This window comes from Tyto alba, unplaced genomic scaffold (assembly GCF_018691265.1).
Source record: "Tyto alba isolate M040663 unplaced genomic scaffold, T.alba_DEE_v4.0 Super-Scaffold_44, whole genome shotgun sequence".
Taxonomy (NCBI): domain Eukaryota; kingdom Metazoa; phylum Chordata; class Aves; order Strigiformes; family Tytonidae; genus Tyto; species Tyto alba.
In genome coordinates, this window is record NW_024881320.1 from 2,915,651 (window position 1) to 2,936,259 (window position 20,609).

Below are 20,609 nucleotides of genomic sequence, written 5' to 3' on the forward strand. Positions count from 1 at the left end.
CTGGCAGTGGGCAGCGAGCTGCCATCAATATCACGCAGGCCACATCGCGTGGGCCAGTGGCCATGTCGCCCAGGGAGCAGGAAAGAGGCCGCCATCGCCTTCGCCTGGTCCCGCTGCTGGTGGCGTGGCCCCACACGCCTTCTCCCACAGCACCCTGTGAGGGAGACGGCAGCGGCAGGCGTGATTTTGGTGTTGTTCACCCAGTTTTAGGGCGGGGGGAGCTGCCATGTCACGGACGGGGTGCGCGCCCCTCACGCCAAGCTGCCGGCCTCGGAGCGTGTGCCATGTGGAGGCAGCACTGGTGGAATCCCGATCCCAATCACCGCCTCCCGCCACCGGCAGACGCCAAACGGCCTGTTGGTTTCGACGGACCGAGGCCAAACGGGGGCCCTGTTACATCCCCGGCACCGGGAGGCGGCGGCTCCGCACTACTTCACCTCCCGTGAGCGGAAGAATCCCGCGAGCGCGTGGCAAGATCGCGACGCGTTCCCTCCGCCCCGCTCTTCCCGCCCGGCCTAGAAAGGGTTTCCGGTGAGCCGCGTCGCGCTCGTAGTATCCGTGCGCCAGCCGAGAGCGCTGAGGAGACGGCGGCCATTTTGTTCAGTGCTGGGTCTCCGCTGAGCCCGGCAGTCGAGGGGGGGGGGCGGGGGGGGGAAGAGAGAGAGGGAAGAAGGAGAGCGGGGAGGAGAGGAGGAAGGGGAAAAAACGAGACAGAACGAGGAGAAAAGCCGGGCCAGCCAAGCAGCGAGCGGAGGGAGGGGAGCTGCGGGGAGGGGTCCGCCCGGCCGCTGAGAGGCGATGGCGGATATAGACAAGCTCAACATCGACAGCATCATCCAACGGCTGCTGGAGGGTGAGGGTCGGGGAAGGCACGGGGCGGATGGCCGGGGGGTGGGTGGCGGCCGGTCCGGTCCCCGGGAGCCTACCCGTGTGGCGCCTCAGCGGTATTATCTCAGCCGCTGCCGCGGGGGCTGCACCGTATCCTGCCCGCCCGCTGGGGTTGGGGGACCAAAATGGAGGGGCGCCGCGGCGCTTTGTCTTCCCGGGGCTCTCCGCCTTTGCCCTTCAGCCCCAACTTTTCCCTCAGCCTTTGTGTTTCCCAGTCGTTCCTGCCCTCTGCGCTCCCGGTGCGGTGTTGGGACCAGCCGGCTGCCCCTCTTCTCCTCCCCTGCAGCTCGAAGGGGATGCTTAATTTCGTATTATTTTAGTAGGAAAGTGGGTTTTTTAAAAAAGGGGTCTCTCTTGCCTTCCAGTCACGTACATGGGGTCTGTGCTTGCCTGGGTAGTCGCAGGGCTCTGGAAATAAGACCTAAGCGCGTTTAAAGAGTCTGTTGAGACAGTTTTTCAGAAAGTCGGGAGGACACTCACATGGGTTTCAGGATATCCCGGTTTTAGCTTTGATTAGCTGCTTGCGTTAGTACTACCATAGGACTTTTTGGCTCTTAATTTCTGACATACGATGGCGTTTTAGGTATGAATAGGTTGGGTTGTTTTTTTGGTTTTGTTTTTTTTTTTTTCAGGCAGTCTGTGGAAAGGCTTATTGTCTTGTATTGTTAGTGCTTTGGGTTGAAATGAGTTGCATAGGAGTTCCTAAATCAAAGGAAAACCTAGAAGTTGCAGGGGGTGTCTTCAGCATCATCCCTTCAGTTGGTCGGCACCAGACTAGAATTGATGACTGATCTTTCTTAGGGCAAAAGTGAGAAGTAGCCAATGACAAATTTTCTTCCAGGCATCAAGGAAAATCATAATTATTCAGAGAAAGAAGCAAGCCTGATCCAGCCTCATTTCATGTATATTGGGGCAGGCACTTACGCTTGAAGAGCTTGGTCAGGGATTTAACTTTTTTCCATTTGGCACAAAGTCATCTGAGATGTTGCTGAGACAAATGGTGAAGAAATGTCTTTCAGCTGTATTACACCCTTACAAGATTTTGCTTGTGTAATGGCTTGGATAGCAAAAGGTCAGGCAGAGGAACAATAGTGCTACTCTAGAAATTACTTGGAGCTAAAAATCCTATAGATGTATTATGAGATTATTGAACTAGAATAAATAAAAGTAAATATGGCTTTTCTTCTGATGCGTTTTGGGTTTTGCCTGTTACCAATTTAAACTGCCCTGGTTTAAATTACTTAAAGGCTTCCCTTCATAAATTTAGACCAGGATTTTTCTGAAACTCTAGTAGTATGATTTGTAGATGTCAGGTCCTGTATGTCCTGTGTTTGCTGACATATTAATATGTGCTCAGTTTTACTGCAGGTATTAGTTACAATTCTTAACATGATTTGCCCTAGTGTAACTAGTGCAATTTTCTCAAAGTGTAAGTTCTTAATATCAGAAACATGGAATAATTGTAGAAAGAGATTGGAATGATTTTGAATTATATCTCTTGTTTAAAATTTCAAAAAGTAATAAGGTGTACTATGCTAATATGTTTTTGCCCAGCTTATATCAATATTATATTTTTGGAGGCGATGAGAGTTCATAAATCAGGCTTCAGAAGGTTTACTGACAAGATCTTTTAAGAGGTGGTTTGTGCAACTAAAGATACTAGTTGGGGTTGCATCAGCTGCCAGAACGGAAATAAAATTGTTTTCTTTATTGACATTTCAGTTGGTATTTTGGATTTCTTGAGGCCATGGTTGCCTTTCAATATTTAAAACAATAACCAATGTTAGTAACCTATGCTAGTGCTTTTTTTATTGCTTATTAAATGACTGTTGTAAACATCTTAACCAGACAGAGAAATGATTGACCTTTGTGTCAGTCTGTCATTTTTATACTTTTTTTGCAGAAAGGGCAAAATGATACTGCAATTTAACAAACACTGCATTTTTGATAGAGTGCTAAATTGTGTGAATTACTGTGCAAATGCCATTCTATTCTGTTTAGCATTTATTTGACTCATCCTTTCCCTGAAATTATTAGTCTGGCTAGGTAGGTAGCAGGGCTGAACTTCCAAGGTGGAGAGCTGCATGGTGTTCAGTGAAGGAAAAAAAAAAATCTGAAGTATGTGTAAGGCTTCTCACCCTGTTTAGGCTTGCAGCAAACAGATTCTTTTTCAGTGCTGTTCTGGTAAAACTACATAATGTTAGTTCTACAAAATCTGGAGTGCCCATACCAGAACTCTGTTTTAAGTGATACCCTTTACAGACAGCATTGCACATAGATTAAGATCATACTCAAGCATGAAAACACTGCAAAATCTGTTTTAATAATCAGCTCACAAACCAAGTTGCCCAAGTTCTTGTGCAAGCTTTATTTTTTAGAGCAATGTGGTATTTCAGTACAGCTGTCTCTAAACTGTATACTTGCATGTTTTTACAACAGATAACTTTAGGTGATTTTGCTAGTAAAATGCAAAGGATATGAGTGGGGGAGATTATCCCGTTTTAAAGGTAACAAACCCAAGTATTAAGGAGATACTTCATTAAATACTTCAAATCAATGAGAAAATATAGTTAAACAGGTATTTATGTTTTATAATGTGCCTTAGCATTGCACCATTGGAGGAGACCAGGAGCGATGCCAGTAGTGAATGTAGTCTGATGTTCGAGGTAAAGTGAAGTGGTTAAAGGATGAGTAATAAATTACACTCACTTTTGTTCTTAATATATAGGGTATTAATAATGTATTTGTGAGGGGGGTTTACTTGATTTCTATACTGCCTTCTCTGATCGAATTACATTTGTACTTTTCCCCCAGATAGTTGATATTTTCCCACCTACCTTAGGCTAGTTAGCTGCAATTATTAGTTTGTTTTTTAAAAGGCCTGGAAGTATATATTTAGCTTATCATTCTAAGGTAAATATTTGAAGAGTCTTTCTTGCTCCAAATGTTTATAGTTCAGAGCCATTTGGCATTAAAATGTCACAAAAAACATTTTTCAGTAACATTGTTCTCAACCTTGGAAAGCAGTTCAATGAAAACATTAAACATACTGTTTTTTTTTTTTTTGCTGTAATTGAATTTATATTTGTTACCCTCTTTAAATTTCATGAGTACAGGTTGTCTAACTTTGTCACTTTTAGTAACTGTGCTAACAACAATTTTCACAAGAATAAGACTTCTAAAGTATAGTAAATTACAGTATCCTGAACTGAGTATTGGAATGTTTCCCAAGTGTCCTTGATAGTGGATAAAGGCTCACGTATTTATGGAACTGGCTCACTTTACTGAGCAATAAGAAGGGACAAACATGAGAGCGAATTGTTCTCCTCCTAGTAGTATTGTAGGCAGTAACTTAATGGTTCTGAGCTTGCAGCTGTGTGTGTCTGCTAAGTCAAAACTGCCAATAGACAAGAAGATGCTAGAAAAGTTCCCTGGAAGGTGAAAAATCACTGGCATCTGTATGATCATAGAAGAGGTTCCAGGAAATGGCAGATTTCCTGCTCAGCTCCAGGTAAAAAATGAGTGACAAATCCCGAGATGCCCTGAGCGTGAGCATGGCTTCCTTTCCGTGTCATGTCATCTGGTGTTCCTATAACGCGAGCCCATTATCGCTTTCCTTCATCTAGTGGTTGGCAGCTTTTCACAGATAAGTAGGGTCTGGCTTGAAAGTGGAGCTCATAGTAACATCTAGAAAAGAAGATTGAAATTTATTAGTCTTACCGTGGTACTGATAAATAACGGGGATAAATAACACAATTCCAGTATACATAAGTGGAACCCAAGCTGAAATACGTTTCTGAGAATGTTTTGTGCTGCAGCCTCTGCAAACACCATTAAAGAGAAACTAAGTAGTGAATAGAGGCTACTGTGGCTAAGTCCATGGGAGGCTAGAATGGTGGTAGCCATTCGGAAAGCTGAAATCCTGGTTAGTGCACTAAAATCAGCAAAAAGACTGCAAATCCTCAAACTTTCCTGTTTATACACCCACAGATTTCTATTCCCAGTAAAGCCTGTTGTATGGCTGTCAAGGAGATAGTCTCTCTTATTTGCTTTAAATGGGGAAAGAGGATCATACAGTTATTAAAAGTAGTTGAGTCAAAGAGTATGGATAAACTTTTGCTGGCAACTGCGAAGGCTATTTCCTACAAATACAGTTCTCCTATTTTTTTTTTTTTTTTACCTTTCTGCTAAAGGTCTTCAGACCCTTCCTTGGGTCTGAAGGCTTGCTTTCTGTTTGGTTTCATGCACTGAGATGAGTCTGTCTGATGGTCGCCAATGTTAGTCTGAAATGTGGTCAGATTTCACATGTTGATGAGTTGGGATACTGTTAAGTTTCTAATAGTCAGGCAGCACTTGACCTCAAACCATATAATTTTCCATACTTTGTGTAGCTTAATGCTAATTGTTTCCTGCTGTGTTGCAGCAGTTTCTAATAATGGGAAATAGGAGCTCTGCATTTGAAAGATGAGGATTAGATTCCTATCACTGCTGTGCATTCAAATAAGTCAGTTAAATTCTGTGTTTGTTGCCCAGTCAGTGAAGTGGAGGAATTTGTCATCTCTGAGTATTTGTGATTGCGTGTGTACCTGTTGCTATGTAGCTCTCCCCAGTGTGGAAGTATGTTACAAGATAAAGATTTTGCAGTTGTGCAGAATCTTATGTTTGATACTACGGCTGTGAACTTCTGTCATACTAAAAAGTAGACTAGAACCTTTTCTTTTTGGAGGCTTGGGCACTGAGGAATTGCTTTTCAGTTTCAATTTTGAATTTGAAATGATCTGATCAAAGTTGGTGGTGCCTGCAGTAAAGTAAAACCTTTTTTACATCAACCACCACTTTCAAGTTATTTATTCCCTTTGTGCCTATGGTGCAAAACTGTCATCAGGAGCTGCTGAAAACAAGATTAAAACCAACCTGCATTATTTTTGGAAATGTCTCTAGGTTTGCAGACATCATAATAATATGAAATATGGTAAAACTGAGAGACTTAAGCCAAATGATTAACTGACCTGCTGACAGACTATTTTCTCTAAAACATTTTCTATATAAGAACTTGATTCTAGCTCTTCAGTTTACAGCATTTCAACTGCTTCTTTAATATAATACTGAAGGAAAACTACAAGTTTAGATCACTGAAATTTCAAATATTTTTGAATTCTCAAATGTTTTTGAATACTTTCCTAAGTGTCTGTCCCTTTCATATTAACCTTGAATGAGGTAATATATTCAGCTTTGTAATAGCATTTGCCCTCATTAAAGGATTGTGTGGCACCAAACTGAATATTGGAAACTGCTAGCAATGGGATGTTGTATAGAAGTCTGTTTTACTCTACATGCATGTGATCTTCTGACTGTTGTACGTTCTAGGTCACACAGTCCTTCACCAGTTTGTCCTTCACAGAGAAGCGTATAAAAGTTATCCCCGATGTTGTGTGCTGTTTTAACTCCTGGCATCTGCAGCTGCACTTGGTGCTGGCTGCACGGAGAATGCCAGGCTGCCGTTAAGCCTCCTTTCCCCCTCTGCTGGGCTGCTGTTGTACTGCACTCACCCCCTCTTGATAGTACACTTTCATTTTAGAGGGTTGGGATCTGTCATTGCTTACCAGCAGTTTTCCTCTTTGTCTTGGAAAGCAGCGCTAATTTTAATAGTTGGAACCTGTGTTCAAGTCAGTACCTCTGCAGCAATCATCCAGGCTCCAGGAAGGGATCTTCCCTAGAGTCTTTTCCATCCAGTGGAGAGCTTATTTTTCTAAAACTTCTCGAACTTGTACAGTGGACAAGATTTTACATGTTAGAAGTCTGCCCAGACTGGACATTGAAATTCAAGCTCTAGAAAAATGATGTTTAAGAACAGGAGTATCTCTGCCTAAGAGAGGATGAGAATACATTACTGTCTGGAAATAGTGCAGCAGTCTGTTGAGACAAGATATAAATAAAATATTATTTGAAATGGGCAGACTTTTTTCCTCAGCTGATTAATTTTTAGCTTGTTCTGCTGTCAGTTCCAGACTGTCATTTCTGAGAGGTTATTTTTTTATGCATTGAAAGAACAAATGTGCACATACAGTACTATTGAGCTGCTCTTTTGACTTTGTGACCAAGCTGCCAATTAGTATCGTACTGTCTGATCTCTACAAGCTGCCTTGTTTTGGTCCAAAACAGAGAAAAGCAATTGTAAACACAATATATTTTTCATAGTATATTATTTTTGCCTTTCTCAGTGGGACTAAGGAACTTGAAGGCTCAGTCAGAGAAACCTTTTAAGAAGTCATTCAGACTGAACATCCTGTGTTTTCTTGCCAGCTTTTTCATTGTGGATGAGAAAATCCTTGCACTAAAAATACAGATTTCTCAAACCAACATACACGTCTGCGTATTTGATTCTTTTGAAGCCAAAAATATTTTTTTTCCAGCTTTTCAGGATATATAGATCAATGTTAGAAGAAACGGAATGCTCTTGTTTGTTCTGTGCCAGTTCCATGTTGGATGAAAGTGGTCAAAATGTCACTGGCAAGGCAGTAGGCTACAGAACTGAGTCATTGTCCTGTTCTTTCATCCTTCTGGTGTCTGTGCTAGTGAGTTTGTAAACTGCAACAAAGCATCATTTTATCTTGTCATGGTTTTCTGCAAGCAGATGACTAAAACTGCATGAAGATTATACTGGTTCAGTAAAAATGTATTGGAGAAACATAAGAAATTTGTATCTGAAACAGTCAGTTTTCAGATTTTCATTTAATCTTCAGCAAAAATGAATGCATATGCTTTATTCATGAGCTTTAGTGACTCAGTGCATTACATAGTCTGTATAATATTTTATGGTTTTTAATTTATGGATCTGAGATACAGGGTTTGGTTTTATCAATTTCTAACAAGATCAAATCATGCAAAGTTAGATTTTTGTCTTCTCAAAACTAAATACAAGTATATTGTATTATCTCAGAAACAAATGTTATTTGTAAAATTTAAGAGTAGGGGAAAATTTAACATTTATAATTCAGTCAGCTGATCACTTTATTCTATAAATTTCTGTTCCTTTATTGCTTCTGGATATTTGGCATCTTGAGTAACTTGCTCATTGCTCAGGAGTGTTTGGAAAATTACTGTATGGATGAAAAAATTACTGTGTGGATGAAAAGCCTCATGCATGATAAACTGCTGTGACAGATTTAACTTCCATTTATATGCTTCATTACTTCAAATATTTTAATGGAAGACATGAAATTTAGTGGTAATTCCAGTGTTGCCATGTAATGTCAGTGTTGAGTGATAATACATAAGCAGTGAATAAAAAAGGAGCATGTATTGTTTGAAAGATAACATTATTAAAGCCATGACTTGACCTACAATGAATGTAATGCCACTGTCAGCACACACTGCAGTTTGAACTAAGGTTGAACTTTGAAGGTTGTCTGAGGACGGGTGGTGTGTTTCAGGGTATTGTCAATGATTCTTCAAAAGAATCAATGTCTGTAGGGCAGGCTGTGCCACCATGACTAGGGTCTGTGACGGGGCTCAGTATGCAGGGTAGAATTGTTTTGGATTAACACTGGACATGCTGGTAGAGATTCGGTCCAGTGATACTTGATTTTATGGGTGGAAATTACACAGTCATCATTTCATTCTTGGTCTAGATAAGATGCATGCTGACTGAACAATAGTTTCTACTCTTGTTCAGAGACTTGCACAAAAGTAGGTATCATCTGTGCTAATGAGAAATTGTAATCCTTTTGGAACACAACTACGTTTGTTCTTACCCTTCTTAAAACATGCCCCCTGACCCTCCCTCCATCGCCTTTCCTACTGCAGTTCTCACTTCTTGATTTCATATAGTGCAAGGTCCACAGCGACAGTACAGAGATTTGAGTCATCTCTAGCTTCCAGATTTCTCACTCAGAGGTTAAACAATATCAAGGGAGTTAGACTGAAATGGAATCTAAAAAGTTAGGTATTCAGGAAGATAATATTGTGTCGGTTCTTATATTTAGGTTCAGGGCTTGTCACTTGCTTTTTTGTTTTGCAACAAAAGACTAAGATTTTCTGGATAAGAGCATAGATTTTTCAGTTGCAATGCGGGACAAGTTGTATGCAGGAAGTCACCCATCTAGGCAACAATACTACTATAGTGGTTTTGTTTCTGAAGATGTCAGAGTGTTTCCAGGTATCTGAGGCTAAAGTTTTGAGATAATTTGGCTTTGTGGCTAAACCAATGGGTTATGTTGCAGAAAATGACTGCTCTTATTCCATAATCTTACTTGAATTTGCTACAGGTTGTTTTTTTGCTTCAGCCTTATCAGTGTTCTGTGTTGTCAGCCGTTTTGACATCAAATAAAAATATAATAAACTTCACCAGTAATGGCATAATCACAGTTTTTTATTTAGTTTTATCCTAACCCTGATAAATGCTGTTGTATGCAGTTTAGCTATAGTTACAACATTGCTGCCATAGAAATGTGCTTTGTTTTTGGGCAAGAGAAATGGGTGGGAACAGGGATAATAAATTGAGGGAAAGCTGTGCTGGTGGCTGTGGAAACTTGTTCAGGCCAAGCTGGTGTCCTTGTCCGGACTAGGAAAGCAAACTCCAATGGGGATTCAGGGGGCTAGCTACTGTGAATTGTTGCAGTGGGGGAGGTTGAAGCTGGGTGATTGGGGGTGTGGGGGGGAAGTGGTCTGAGGCTGGGAGATAGATCTTCTACTAGTTTCTCTTCTACTGTGCTCAGAGGTAATGATAGAGAGCTGTTTTGTCATTGTGATTCAAAATCGTTTCCTTAGGTATAGTCCTTACCTTCCAATCACGTACTTATTTTTCTTCCATGTTTGCTAACTACCGTGTAGAATGGGGCAGTACAGTATTTATTGGTACTGCAGTCTTGTTTGTTCAGATACTGTCTTGGGCAAGGTTATATGATAGTTTAGGGAAGCTTTCACATTTGAGCTATGATGTTGGTGATTAAATGGGAGACTTCCTTTTCTCATGTTCAGACAGCTTTGCGGAGAACAAGTGTAGAACTACTTTTTTTTTTTTTTTTTTTTTTTAATAAATGTATATATATAGTCACATTATCCAAGATGGGTTTTATAACTAAATAGAACAACACTGGTGCTATTTAAAATGTGACATTTAACGGGGGAAGTGTTGAGCCGTGAATTCTGCTAAATGAAAGTAACATACAACTGAAACAGAACACACTATGCTTTCTGTGGTAACACGGAATTGCAGTTTCATCTCAGCAGACTGATATTACCCTGTTATCTTCTCATTCTGTGTTACAGTGGCATTTAGTCAGGCTCTTAAAATAGCACTAGGGATATTGTTGATTTTGATTACTGACTTCTGACTCCTTCCAACAGTGCGAGGATCAAAACCAGGCAAAAATGTCCAACTTCAAGAGAATGAAATTAGAGGACTGTGCTTAAAATCCAGAGAAATCTTTCTGAGTCAGCCTATTCTACTAGAACTTGAAGCTCCACTGAAAATATGTGGTGAGTATTGTGATTTTGGTTTGATGCTTGTTGGGGATAGTGGGGTGTCAGGTAAATTCAGACCTTAAGCAGAGAACAAATGCCAGATGCTACTTTCACCTACTAACAGTGGAACTAGTAAATGGTTGTATCAAAAAGGAAAAACCTGGCTGGATGCTTAGGGTGAAGGAGTGGGGAGGAGGTAACAAACATACAAATTGGAGTGGGGACCAAAATAATCCAACCCCAAAAAGTAACTGGTCCAGTCTCACGAGGTCACTTGGGGAAGGGATTCACATGAAGTTTAGGAGGGGAGCTTTTGTATCAATGAAAATTGGTGGCCCAGTTATGACTGAACAGGGAGAAGCAAAGAACGGCAGTGGGTTATTGTAGCTGCTATTCAGAGATGAACACTGCTTTGACGATATTCTAAAATCCTGCTGGAAACTTAAATTACTGTACTGTTTCTTGGAATTGCTTTCTGGTTTGGTTTCACCATACTTGTACACAGTAGTGCTCATTTTGCACACACATACATGTCTATGCTAAAAGAATGAAGAATGTCAAAATAACAGCCTCAATAAACGCACTTGTAAAAGCTTCCAGCAAACAGTATTTTATCTTATTCTAACACTGAGGATTTACTTCAGATTGAAGTAGCATGTTTGATATTAGTAACATTGGTAGTCTAAAATCATGATTTAGTGTTCTGCTTGTCAAAAGCAAAGCCATGATTTAAAGCAAAAGCAGAAATACCAATTTCATTTTTGATAGAACTTCACTACTAGAATTTGAATTACTGAGTGTTTCAAGAAAACACCAGAGATGGTACAAAGGAAAGCAAATTCCCCAAGTGCTCAGTTTTCCATCAGTATTACTAATTCTGTGTGAAAATACCAAGAATGAGGGAAAGGTTTGTGATCTCACAGTCACTAGTCAAGTAAAGGATTTGACTGGATGTCAGATTTTCATGTGAACATGCAGTTGCTTTCTTGGAATCTTGATTTTGTTTTACACACATGAATATTTTGACGTAGCTACTTACTTCATCTTAGTGCAGTTAACCATTGCACTAAATAGATAACAACGTTCAGAATGTGATAATTTTATTATAAAGTATACATTAAGATAAACTGTAATTTTTAATTATGTTGTAGGTAGTATCTAACTGCAAGCTTTTTTTTTCTTTCTGAAGTGTCATTCATTTGTTCTTTCTCTAGAGTCAATCAGAGAATGTAGCACAGGATCACTTAGGTGTTTCTGAATGCTCTTTACAGGTGACATCCATGGACAGTACTATGACTTGCTTCGACTCTTTGAATATGGAGGTTTTCCACCAGAAAGTAACTACCTGTTCCTTGGTGATTATGTTGACAGAGGAAAACAGTCTTTAGAAACAATTTGTCTTCTGTTGGCCTACAAAATTAAATACCCAGAGAATTTTTTCCTCCTCAGAGGGAACCACGAATGTGCCAGCATCAACAGAATTTATGGGTTTTACGATGAATGTAAGTAATAGATGTGTGCATCTTTGGCTTGGGAAAGCAGGGTAGGAAGTGCTAGCATTTCAGTGTTGGATAATTCTTTCCTAACTTGCAGTGCCCTTTGTGTGCTTCCTGGGGGCCCGTGGCCTATTTTAGGAAGGGAAATGTGTCCTTTCCCTGATGATGTTGGAGTCTGATCCTCACAGTACAAAGCAGCATGCGAGTGGATAATTTTAGTTATTGGCTGCTATGTTAATTTAGTTCTTGCTGGTACATATTGTTAAATTTCTTCAGATAAGGTCATCTGTTGAAATATGAGATAATTTTACTTGATGTGCTTTACAAGAGTTCACCTCTGTTTCATTCCTCTGAGGGAAGATGATGATAATGTATACGTGGGTTATAACTTAACTTGGAGACTGGGCTGGTCTTTACTGTAGTTACGCTACACTGCTATCAATCGACTTCATGTTAAGACCTGTAACTTCATAATGTTTAAAAAAAAGAAGACTCTGCTGTTCTCTGGATGCAGTCCTGTTTTATTGTGTGCTGTTGCTTTGGCCAAAACCATGTTTCTTTTCATAAATGGGACAAAGGTGTGAAGCCTTCCGTGTGCTGTGTGCTTGGTTTGAGCACCAGATACTTGCTTTCTCAGAGGTAGTTTCAGCTGCAGAACTTGAACTGTTGTGTCAGCCTTTTAATGAAACAATGTGCTTGTATTTGGCATCGTGCAGTTAAGTGACTGCAGAGGGCATTAAGGTCTGTTGTGATGGAGACCACACATAGACCTTACCCCTAACATAACAAGTGATTTTGTTGTGAAGTAGAAGTGTATGTTTGCGTTTCAAAGGATGTGACTTAAGAAATCCAGATAATGCAGAGGAGATTAAACTGTTAAATTAATTGTGCACTGAAGCATTCTCACAACTTGTGTTGAGGGACATACTTGGCTTGTAGCTTACAAGATGTACTCTCCATGTCTCATTCTCCTTCAGTGAGGAAACAAAAGATGTGTGGTATTTGAGTTGACTCCTCTGAGATTAATCACAGGCTTAGTCATATTGCAAATATCAGGGTTCATATCTGTTGAGAGAGTCCCTTTGAAAGTAAAACTAGCAGTTTCATTTTTCAGTCCTGTTTCTTTGGCTAGAGTGATTTTATGTGGTAAAGCACTAGCACAAGTTTAAAGAAAATTTGCTTTCCAAGAATTGCTGTCTTTCCCAAAGAAGATAGCAAATGGCAAGATTTTCTGAAATGGATCACATTCTCCAAGGGATAATTTCACAAAGCAAAGGTGGGACTGGAGAGTCTGGCTGCCAGCAGTGGAATGTCATTCTGTTGAACAGACCTGTACTGTCCTCAGAGCCTCTTCAGAGCGCCCTGTCACACTGAAAGACACCTTTGCACCTTTCTTACAAGTGATAAAGTATGTCAGTGGGTATCAGAGAAGATAAATTGTGTATACCCTGTAACGCTAACTTCTTGCAAGCCTTAGCAAACTTACGGCAGCCGTGTTAGGTTGGTTGTAGTTATGTTAAAGCATATTGACTGTTTTTTCTTCAAAATGTCTTCTAGGTAAGAGAAGATACAATATTAAGCTGTGGAAAACCTTCACAGACTGTTTTAACTGTTTACCAATTGCAGCTATTGTGGATGAGAAAATATTCTGCTGTCATGGGGGTAAGCAACAGTTCCTTTGTTGATATTTGAGAAACTGTAATACTCCAATATCAGTCATGTCAATGTCTTGTTTACGTTGCTGAAGCTTCAAAACTTCAGGGATTTTTCTCTGCCTTGGATAATGTATGAGATAGGGTTGAGCTTGATTAGTGTCTGTTTTGTGAGTCATTGAGCAGGTAGTTTTGTAACTTCAGATGCAATGATCTGCTTTTCCTTTTATACCAAAAGACATATTTAGTAGCTTCCCTTTCTGAATAAAGAATCTGCATAGGTTTTTTTACACTTACATGGCTAGGAGTTTTATGTACATTCTGAAAACATGTTTTCATAGAATGGTTTGGGTTGGAAGGCACCTTTAAAGATCGTGTAGTAGAATCCACCCTGCCATGGGCAGGGACATCTTTTACTAGATCGGGTTGTTCAAAGCCTCATCCAGCCTGACGGGTTTGGAGATTCATTTGTAGAAATTGGCTCTGTTATGTTGTGTGATACCTGCTTCATGCAACTTTTCAAAGTAGTAAAATACATCTTGTACCTTAAATGTTTTATCACTTGTGAGTAATGACAGTTGCCTGGGGAGACCCACGAGTGAAAAATGGTATAAGATCTCTGATACTGTATTTCATTTTACTAGGCCTGATCAGTAAAATAAACGTACCCCGTGATTTCTAGTGTTAATGCCTCTTTTACTTAACAGCTCTCTTAACAGACACTTGCAAAAACTTACAGTGAGATTATTGTAATCCTGTCAAATGTGGAAATGGCTCTGCTTATCTTGCTTCCAGTAAATCTTCTAGAAAGTGACTTCTGTTACAAAAGCTTTAAAACAAATGCTGGATTAAAAAAATGTCAGTTAACATTGCCATTGAACTACATAAAATAGCAGTGGTGAATCGGTTTGAATACAAATTATTTTTGTCTTGAATTAAAACCTCAGTCTTGCAGAGCAAAGTTGGACTAAAATGGGAATTGCATATCTTAACTCTGACCAGGTTTGTCACCAGACCTTCAGTCAATGGAACAGATAAGACGAATTATGCGCCCCACTGATGTACCAGATCAAGGTCTGCTTTGTGATCTCCTGTGGTCTGACCCTGACAAGGACGTCTTAGGGTGGGGTGAAAATGATAGAGGAGTGTCCTTCACGTTCGGCGCTGAAGTGGTTGCGAAGTTTCTCCATAAACATGATTTGGATCTCATATGTAGAGCTCATCAGGTATTTTAATTTTGTCCATTAAACGACAGAATAATCTAGGTTGAGAGGGAGCTGTGGTTGGTCCAACCCTGCACACCTGTACTCAACACAGGCCAAACTGAGGGTCTTGTCCAGCCAAGTTTTAAATATCTGCAAGGATTGAGATTCCACTGTCTCTGAACAACTTGTCCCAATGTTTAACCACCCTCATAATGAACATTTTTCTTAATACACATAAACTGTGACTGATTCCTGAACAAGATTGTCTTGAATCTTAAGAGAATTCTGGTTTACTCATTGCTAATGGACTCTGTTGTTGAACTGGATCCTGCAATGGTCTTCCTGTTCTGTTGTAAAAGTTTGGAACTCAGGCTCGTTGGATGTAGCCAGTTTTTCAGCTGCTGGCTGTGCTAAAGCTGCTTTGCGCCTTGGCAGGAAGAAGTTGTCCAGTCTAATATTTCTGCTTTTTTCTCTAAAGGTTGTTGAAGATGGATATGAATTTTTTGCAAAAAGGCAGTTGGTAACTCTCTTTTCTGCCCCAAATTACTGTGGAGAATTTGATAATGCGGGTGCCATGATGAGTGTGGATGAAACTCTAATGTGCTCTTTTCAGGTATGATATCTGAAGATTTCACCTCCTAGTTAGTGTAGTCACACTTTAAATTTACTCTAGTTTGAGTTGATACTGTACTGTTAGAAAACCATAATGCTTGTTTCAAATAGATCTTTACAGATACTGTATGTAGACAGGGCTGTGTTTCCACTCATGTCTTCAAAAATGTGAGAAGCTCTTGCTGGTGTGAGTCGTTGAACTGTTTTACCCTGGAATTAAATCACTCAAGCAAAGCTGTCAGCTGTTAGCCCGCTTCCGTTGGCATGGGCTGAATGGGCCTGTCAGAGCTCTGAGCAGGAAACACATCTATTTCTTGGCACGTTTATGACTTGTCCAGATGACCTGTATGATGCCTTTACGAGTGAATTAATTGTTTGATTGTAAGAAAGCTAAAACTTTTTGCTAAATAACTGAACTATTTTTTCAGATTTTGAAACCTGCAGAGAAAAAGAAGCCCAATTCCAGCAGACCCGTAACGCCTCCCAGGGGTATGATCACAAAACAAGCAAAGAAATAGTCACTTTGGCACTGCCTTGTTGGGACTTGTATTATAGTATATAATCTCCATTTTTAAAACTGTAATGTGTACTGTTCAGCTTGCTCAAAATAGATAATGTGTTTGTGGTTTTCCTTTTGATTTGATGAATGGCATTTGCTGGTTGTAACAGCAAATGAAAGACTTTTCTCCCTCCCAGGAAAAGAGTTTTAAACTTTCCTTTCGTTGGTGTTACAGCTGTACACTCCACAGCATCGTACCCCGTCCTTGTGGGTAATTGTACAACTGACTTTCCGGATCTGGACAATGAGTAGTGTAAATGCTTGTTTTCTTCTTTAGGATCTAAAGAGGGCACTGGTGTGCTGTGAGAGTAGAGATCTGTTACTGTCAGAAATTACATACTGTTTATACAAACCACTGTGAACTTTTTTTACGTTAAATTTTATTTTAAAGGGATTGCTTTTCTTTTAATGTCTTGTCACGTACACGTTAGTTTTATTGCTGTCAACATTAGAAATAACCTTCAACCTTGCCAGCATCACTGGTATGATGTATATTTAATTCAGACACACATCCCTCTCCGTATACTTCAAATGACAATTAAAGCCATTATTTTAAGTGTTTGTGTCTCTTTCCTGAAGCCAAAGTTTGCTTAGAAAACCGTTTGTACATGACCCACCACCCTGAGTTGGCAGAGCTTTCCATTCACGCCTTCCTCCTGCAGATAAGAGGAAGTCCTGACTTGAAATAGCGAGTAGAACTGCTGTGCTGTTTGTTCTATTCCTGGTCAAAGTAAACACAGTTTTGGACAGTTTCCGTATGGTCGATCGAGTGGACCGTTTCATGGTGGCGTCAGTCCTGTGGCAGCCCAGGACAAAGCTGGAAGTTACAGAAATGGTTCTAGATCTTCCTGAATGGTTTTGTGCATTTTAGCCTAAAGACTTTGTTCTACAAAGAAGCCTAGAAACTAGCTTGATAAGCCAACCGGAGGTGATCTTGATCACCGGTTTATATAAATCTCTCACAGAATCTTGTTTTTTAAAAACTGTTAATCTTTTTTGAACAGATAACAGTGTACAATACCATGTAGTGAAAATCACTTATTAAATGAAGAAATTGTTAAATCTTCTCAGTGTCAGTTTATCACAACATATACACTACTGCTAGCAGAGGACCTGACTTAGAGAAATAAATTGTTCTGGAAACCCACAAATTCTTGGTTTCGATTTGTCTAAGGTATGTTTTTAAACAGGAGTGTTGGATTCCAGATCCTATTCTGGAGCTTTAATACAGATATTGCCCTTAACTCCCCGCAGAGGGGGCGGCCGGGCAGCTCCCGTGGCACTTCCCGAGCAGGGTTTGCCATGAATACCAGTACTGCTTTGTCGGGAGTCTGAGCTTAAGTGGGTCGTAGCTGAGGACACGACCAGTTTCCTCTGGTTCTTAATTAAATAACTAAAATCTTGACGAAGGAGGATAGTTCAGTAAACTTCACCGCTCTCTGTGGTGATGTGGTGCCCGTTTCCTTAGCAGGAATGTGCCCTTGCTCCATGTTCCTTCGTCTGCCGCCTGCTCTCCCTCTGTCTCAGGGGAAATACTGGAAGGTTTTTGGAAGTCAAGGGAGGCGGCTCGCCCAGTACCACCAGCCTGTTCCAGCGCGGCCGCGGGCTGAGCTTGGGCTGCTCCTGGTGGCTGCGCAGCCCGGGGGGAGTTCAGCTGCCCGCGCGGGGCTGGCGTCCCCCTTAGACGAGTTTCCCTTTGCTCTGGGGTGAGCTGAGCTGCTTTTTGATGGAAATACATCTTCTGGGCAAGTCCCTGGCCATTGTTTTTATTTTTTAATGTATTTGCTGAATCAAAAAGCCTTTTGCCTACTCTGAAGACTTTTGTTTTCCTCCCTCTAAAGCTAATTAATCAAGCCACCTCTTGGTAACTTTTGATGAGCTCGTTAGATTAGGTGTCAGAGATTGCCTGTTAAAAGGCTTTCTCACAAACTTACTTTCACCCTTTAAATCACATTTGTGGTTTTCTTTATAGCACTATAATTTTTCTACCTCCTTGTAAAACAGTCACCTGCATGTCTTTTATTGATCCGGTGACTAATGGAGCACATGTGGAATGAGTTTTTATTTGACTTGTATCTAAAGGAATGTATTAACCCGCCTCTGCAACCATCAGCTCGCCAGCCCTTCCGCGTGTCACCATGTCACACCTTTTTTCCTCTCTGACTTGGTGGTTTGGTTTTTTTTGCTCAAATGCAGTTTTAGTGACACACGTGCTTATTCTGGGCTGCGTTTTCTGCTCAGCTGCGTTCCCTGAGGGTGGGTCACATACCTGGGGCTCTGCAGCTGCTCGGGGTGAAGGAAGTCCCACGGCACCGCGCGGAGCTGGGACGGTTCCTGTTCCACCACAGAGGCAGGAAGGAAATACGAGCTGCTGCTCTCACTACAGGGCATGATCAGCAGCTCTGCGGCGCATTTTGTGCCTGTTTATTGGCATTTTTTGATCAGTGGAGGGAGAGGAGCAGCAGCTGCCGATTTCCTATTGTTTTTGCACAAGGATACTTGGAGAAACATCTAATTTAGATGTGGAGCAGCCAGAACCTCCCTGTGCGCCTGGAGCTTTGTGAGGACAGGCGGGTGCAGGGAGGGGGCCAGGCCTCCACAAAAGGCTGTAGGGAAATTGTGACAAACCCAAGTTCTCCTCAGTCCTCGCCAAGTCTGACACAAAGGTGTTATTTTGGAGAAGAGGGGTAAAATCTTACCGATTTGGATGTTTCTCTAGATGGTGGTGCATTTCTCTTTACTTTCTCTGACATGAAATGTGTCCCCTTTGCCATCCAGCTGTCCAAAGGCTGTTTTTCAGCCCAGGTCATCTCATCGTTGCTTTAGGATGTGTCAGTGCTATTGTGGCTTTCAGTCCCGAGGTGTTAAGTGAAGCTGCAGTACCTTAAAACCAACAACAAAATGTTAATTTTGCATGCAGTGTTTAGACCCGATCCCCAACGGTGCTCAGGCCTCTGGGGGAGGATACAGGAGTTTGGGGCACCCGGGTCCCTGATGTGTACGATGTGCTTTCGAGCCAAGTTTAACCTCTGACTGATGTTAATTGTGGAATGAGAACTGGATCTAGAAAAGCACATTCGGGGGTGCAGCAGCATCACACCCGTGGGCATTGCGAAGCATCAGGATCCAAAGCGCACAAGGTGTGCTCTCCTCAGGGATTTTAGGCAGCGCTTGAGTTCCTGAGATCGAGCGAGTCGGGTTTTCTACCCTTCCCACTTCTGTTGAGAAGAAGGCCTCGAGCCTCAGGGCATCCAGTGTTTTTAGAAAACACCTTTCTGGTCTCGTTTTCATGGGTGTTTGTGTTGGAATTAAAAAAACTCTTTGTAAGAAGCAGTGCAATCCCTCCTCCATCCCACTGCCCATCTGTCCGTGTTCCCCTTCCCGTGGGCTTCACCCTCCGCAGCTCAGGCACACGGTCCTGACCCCCATCATCCCAGAGCAGAGATTAACAGATACGGTTTATGAAAAAGTGGGCGGTTACTGTAAAAAGAAGTGTAGAAATGGGGACTCTCACCCCCAGCAGGCTGGGAAGAGGTTTAAGGTTCGTCCCGGTCCTGTAACGCTGGATTCACTCTGAAATCGCACCCTGGGCGCCAGCCAGCTCCTCACCAAGAGCTTCTCGGCTGTGCTGGCAGCTTCTCCTCCCACTAGACTGCCAAGGTTAACGCGCAGCCCCTTGGAGCTCTGTGTGCATGTTCTGATTATTGGGATTTCAGTTCTGACCGTGAGGCTTCGCGTTTGTGCCCAGCCTGGTGGCTGCGCTCGTGGGCCGGGTGAGCCCACGCTGGTCTGTGGTACAAAGAGGACTCGGCTCCTGGGGGAAGCAGAAGGTGGCTGTGTTTTCTCCTTAAAACCTGAACTCCTTAACAAAATAAGGGTCGGGCCTGTTGGGATTTCAGGAGAAGATCCACCACCTGCAGTTCCAGCCCTGAGCTGGTGCCTTCCACCATTGTGCTGGTGGTTACTGGAGTCAGCTGAGACCAAAATGCCTAAATTAGCTGGAAACTCCCAGGATAAAACTCCTCCCTCCTGCTGCTGCTTTTGGGTTGTGCTTTCACTGTCTTGTGCTCCTGGGTGCTCAGCAGATCTCTGCAAGTAGGTGGGTTGGGGTGATGCTCGAGGGATGGGGGTTTTGGGGCTCCGGGAGGGTATTGCCTCTGCTGATTCCGCATCGGTCCGGGGAGGAGGACAGGGATGAGCTGGTGCACTTTGGGATGAGGTACTAGAAAATTTTTAGGTTCCAGGAAAAGTTTTAGGCACTCTCCAGGAGGAAAACCTTTCCAAGGAGCAACTGTCTTCATGCTTTAAAAGTGTAAAAATGAAGAGATGTTTCTTCATTAGGGGAGAATTAGAAAGCTTTCATGTTTGTCCCAGCAGAGGTGCAACAGAGATGGGTTCATGATCTTTTCTGCAGCTGAGTTTGCTCAGAAGCAGTTTGTGTTTGAAAGAGCCCAAATAAGAAGAGGCCTCCTGATAAAGCATGAGCCTATAAATGGAGGCAGGGTAATCCAGGCCTAATTTTTAGGGTTTATGCTTTTGTAACCTTTCTGATTCACCTACTTTGTGGGATTAATCTGTGTCCCCACTCAGAAGCTGACCTCTGATCTCAGCAGAGGCTCACATCTATCCTGGATGTCTGCTCGCTTTGTGGGGCGGGCTGCTTCATTTAAAAAAAAAAAAAAGGTTTAAAACCCAATCAAAAGTTTAAATCCTAACCGGAGCGTCCTGTTCC

The 20,609-nt window shown here is 41.8% G+C and overlaps 1 protein-coding gene across 1 annotated transcript; it reads left to right on the forward strand.

The window, feature by feature from the left end:
- The first annotated feature begins 549 nt into the window (after positions 1-549).
- On the forward strand, positions 550-17,024 carry PPP1CC (protein phosphatase 1 catalytic subunit gamma). Its single transcript, XM_033008339.2, has 7 exons — positions 550-853; positions 10,237-10,368; positions 11,625-11,855; positions 13,407-13,511; positions 14,504-14,727; positions 15,185-15,319; positions 15,747-17,024. The coding sequence occupies exons 1-7, from the start codon at positions 799-801 to the stop codon at positions 15,834-15,836; spliced, it is 972 nt and encodes a 323-aa protein (XP_032864230.1). The 5' UTR covers positions 550-798; the 3' UTR covers positions 15,837-17,024.
- The last annotated feature ends 3,585 nt before the right edge of the window (positions 17,025-20,609 follow it).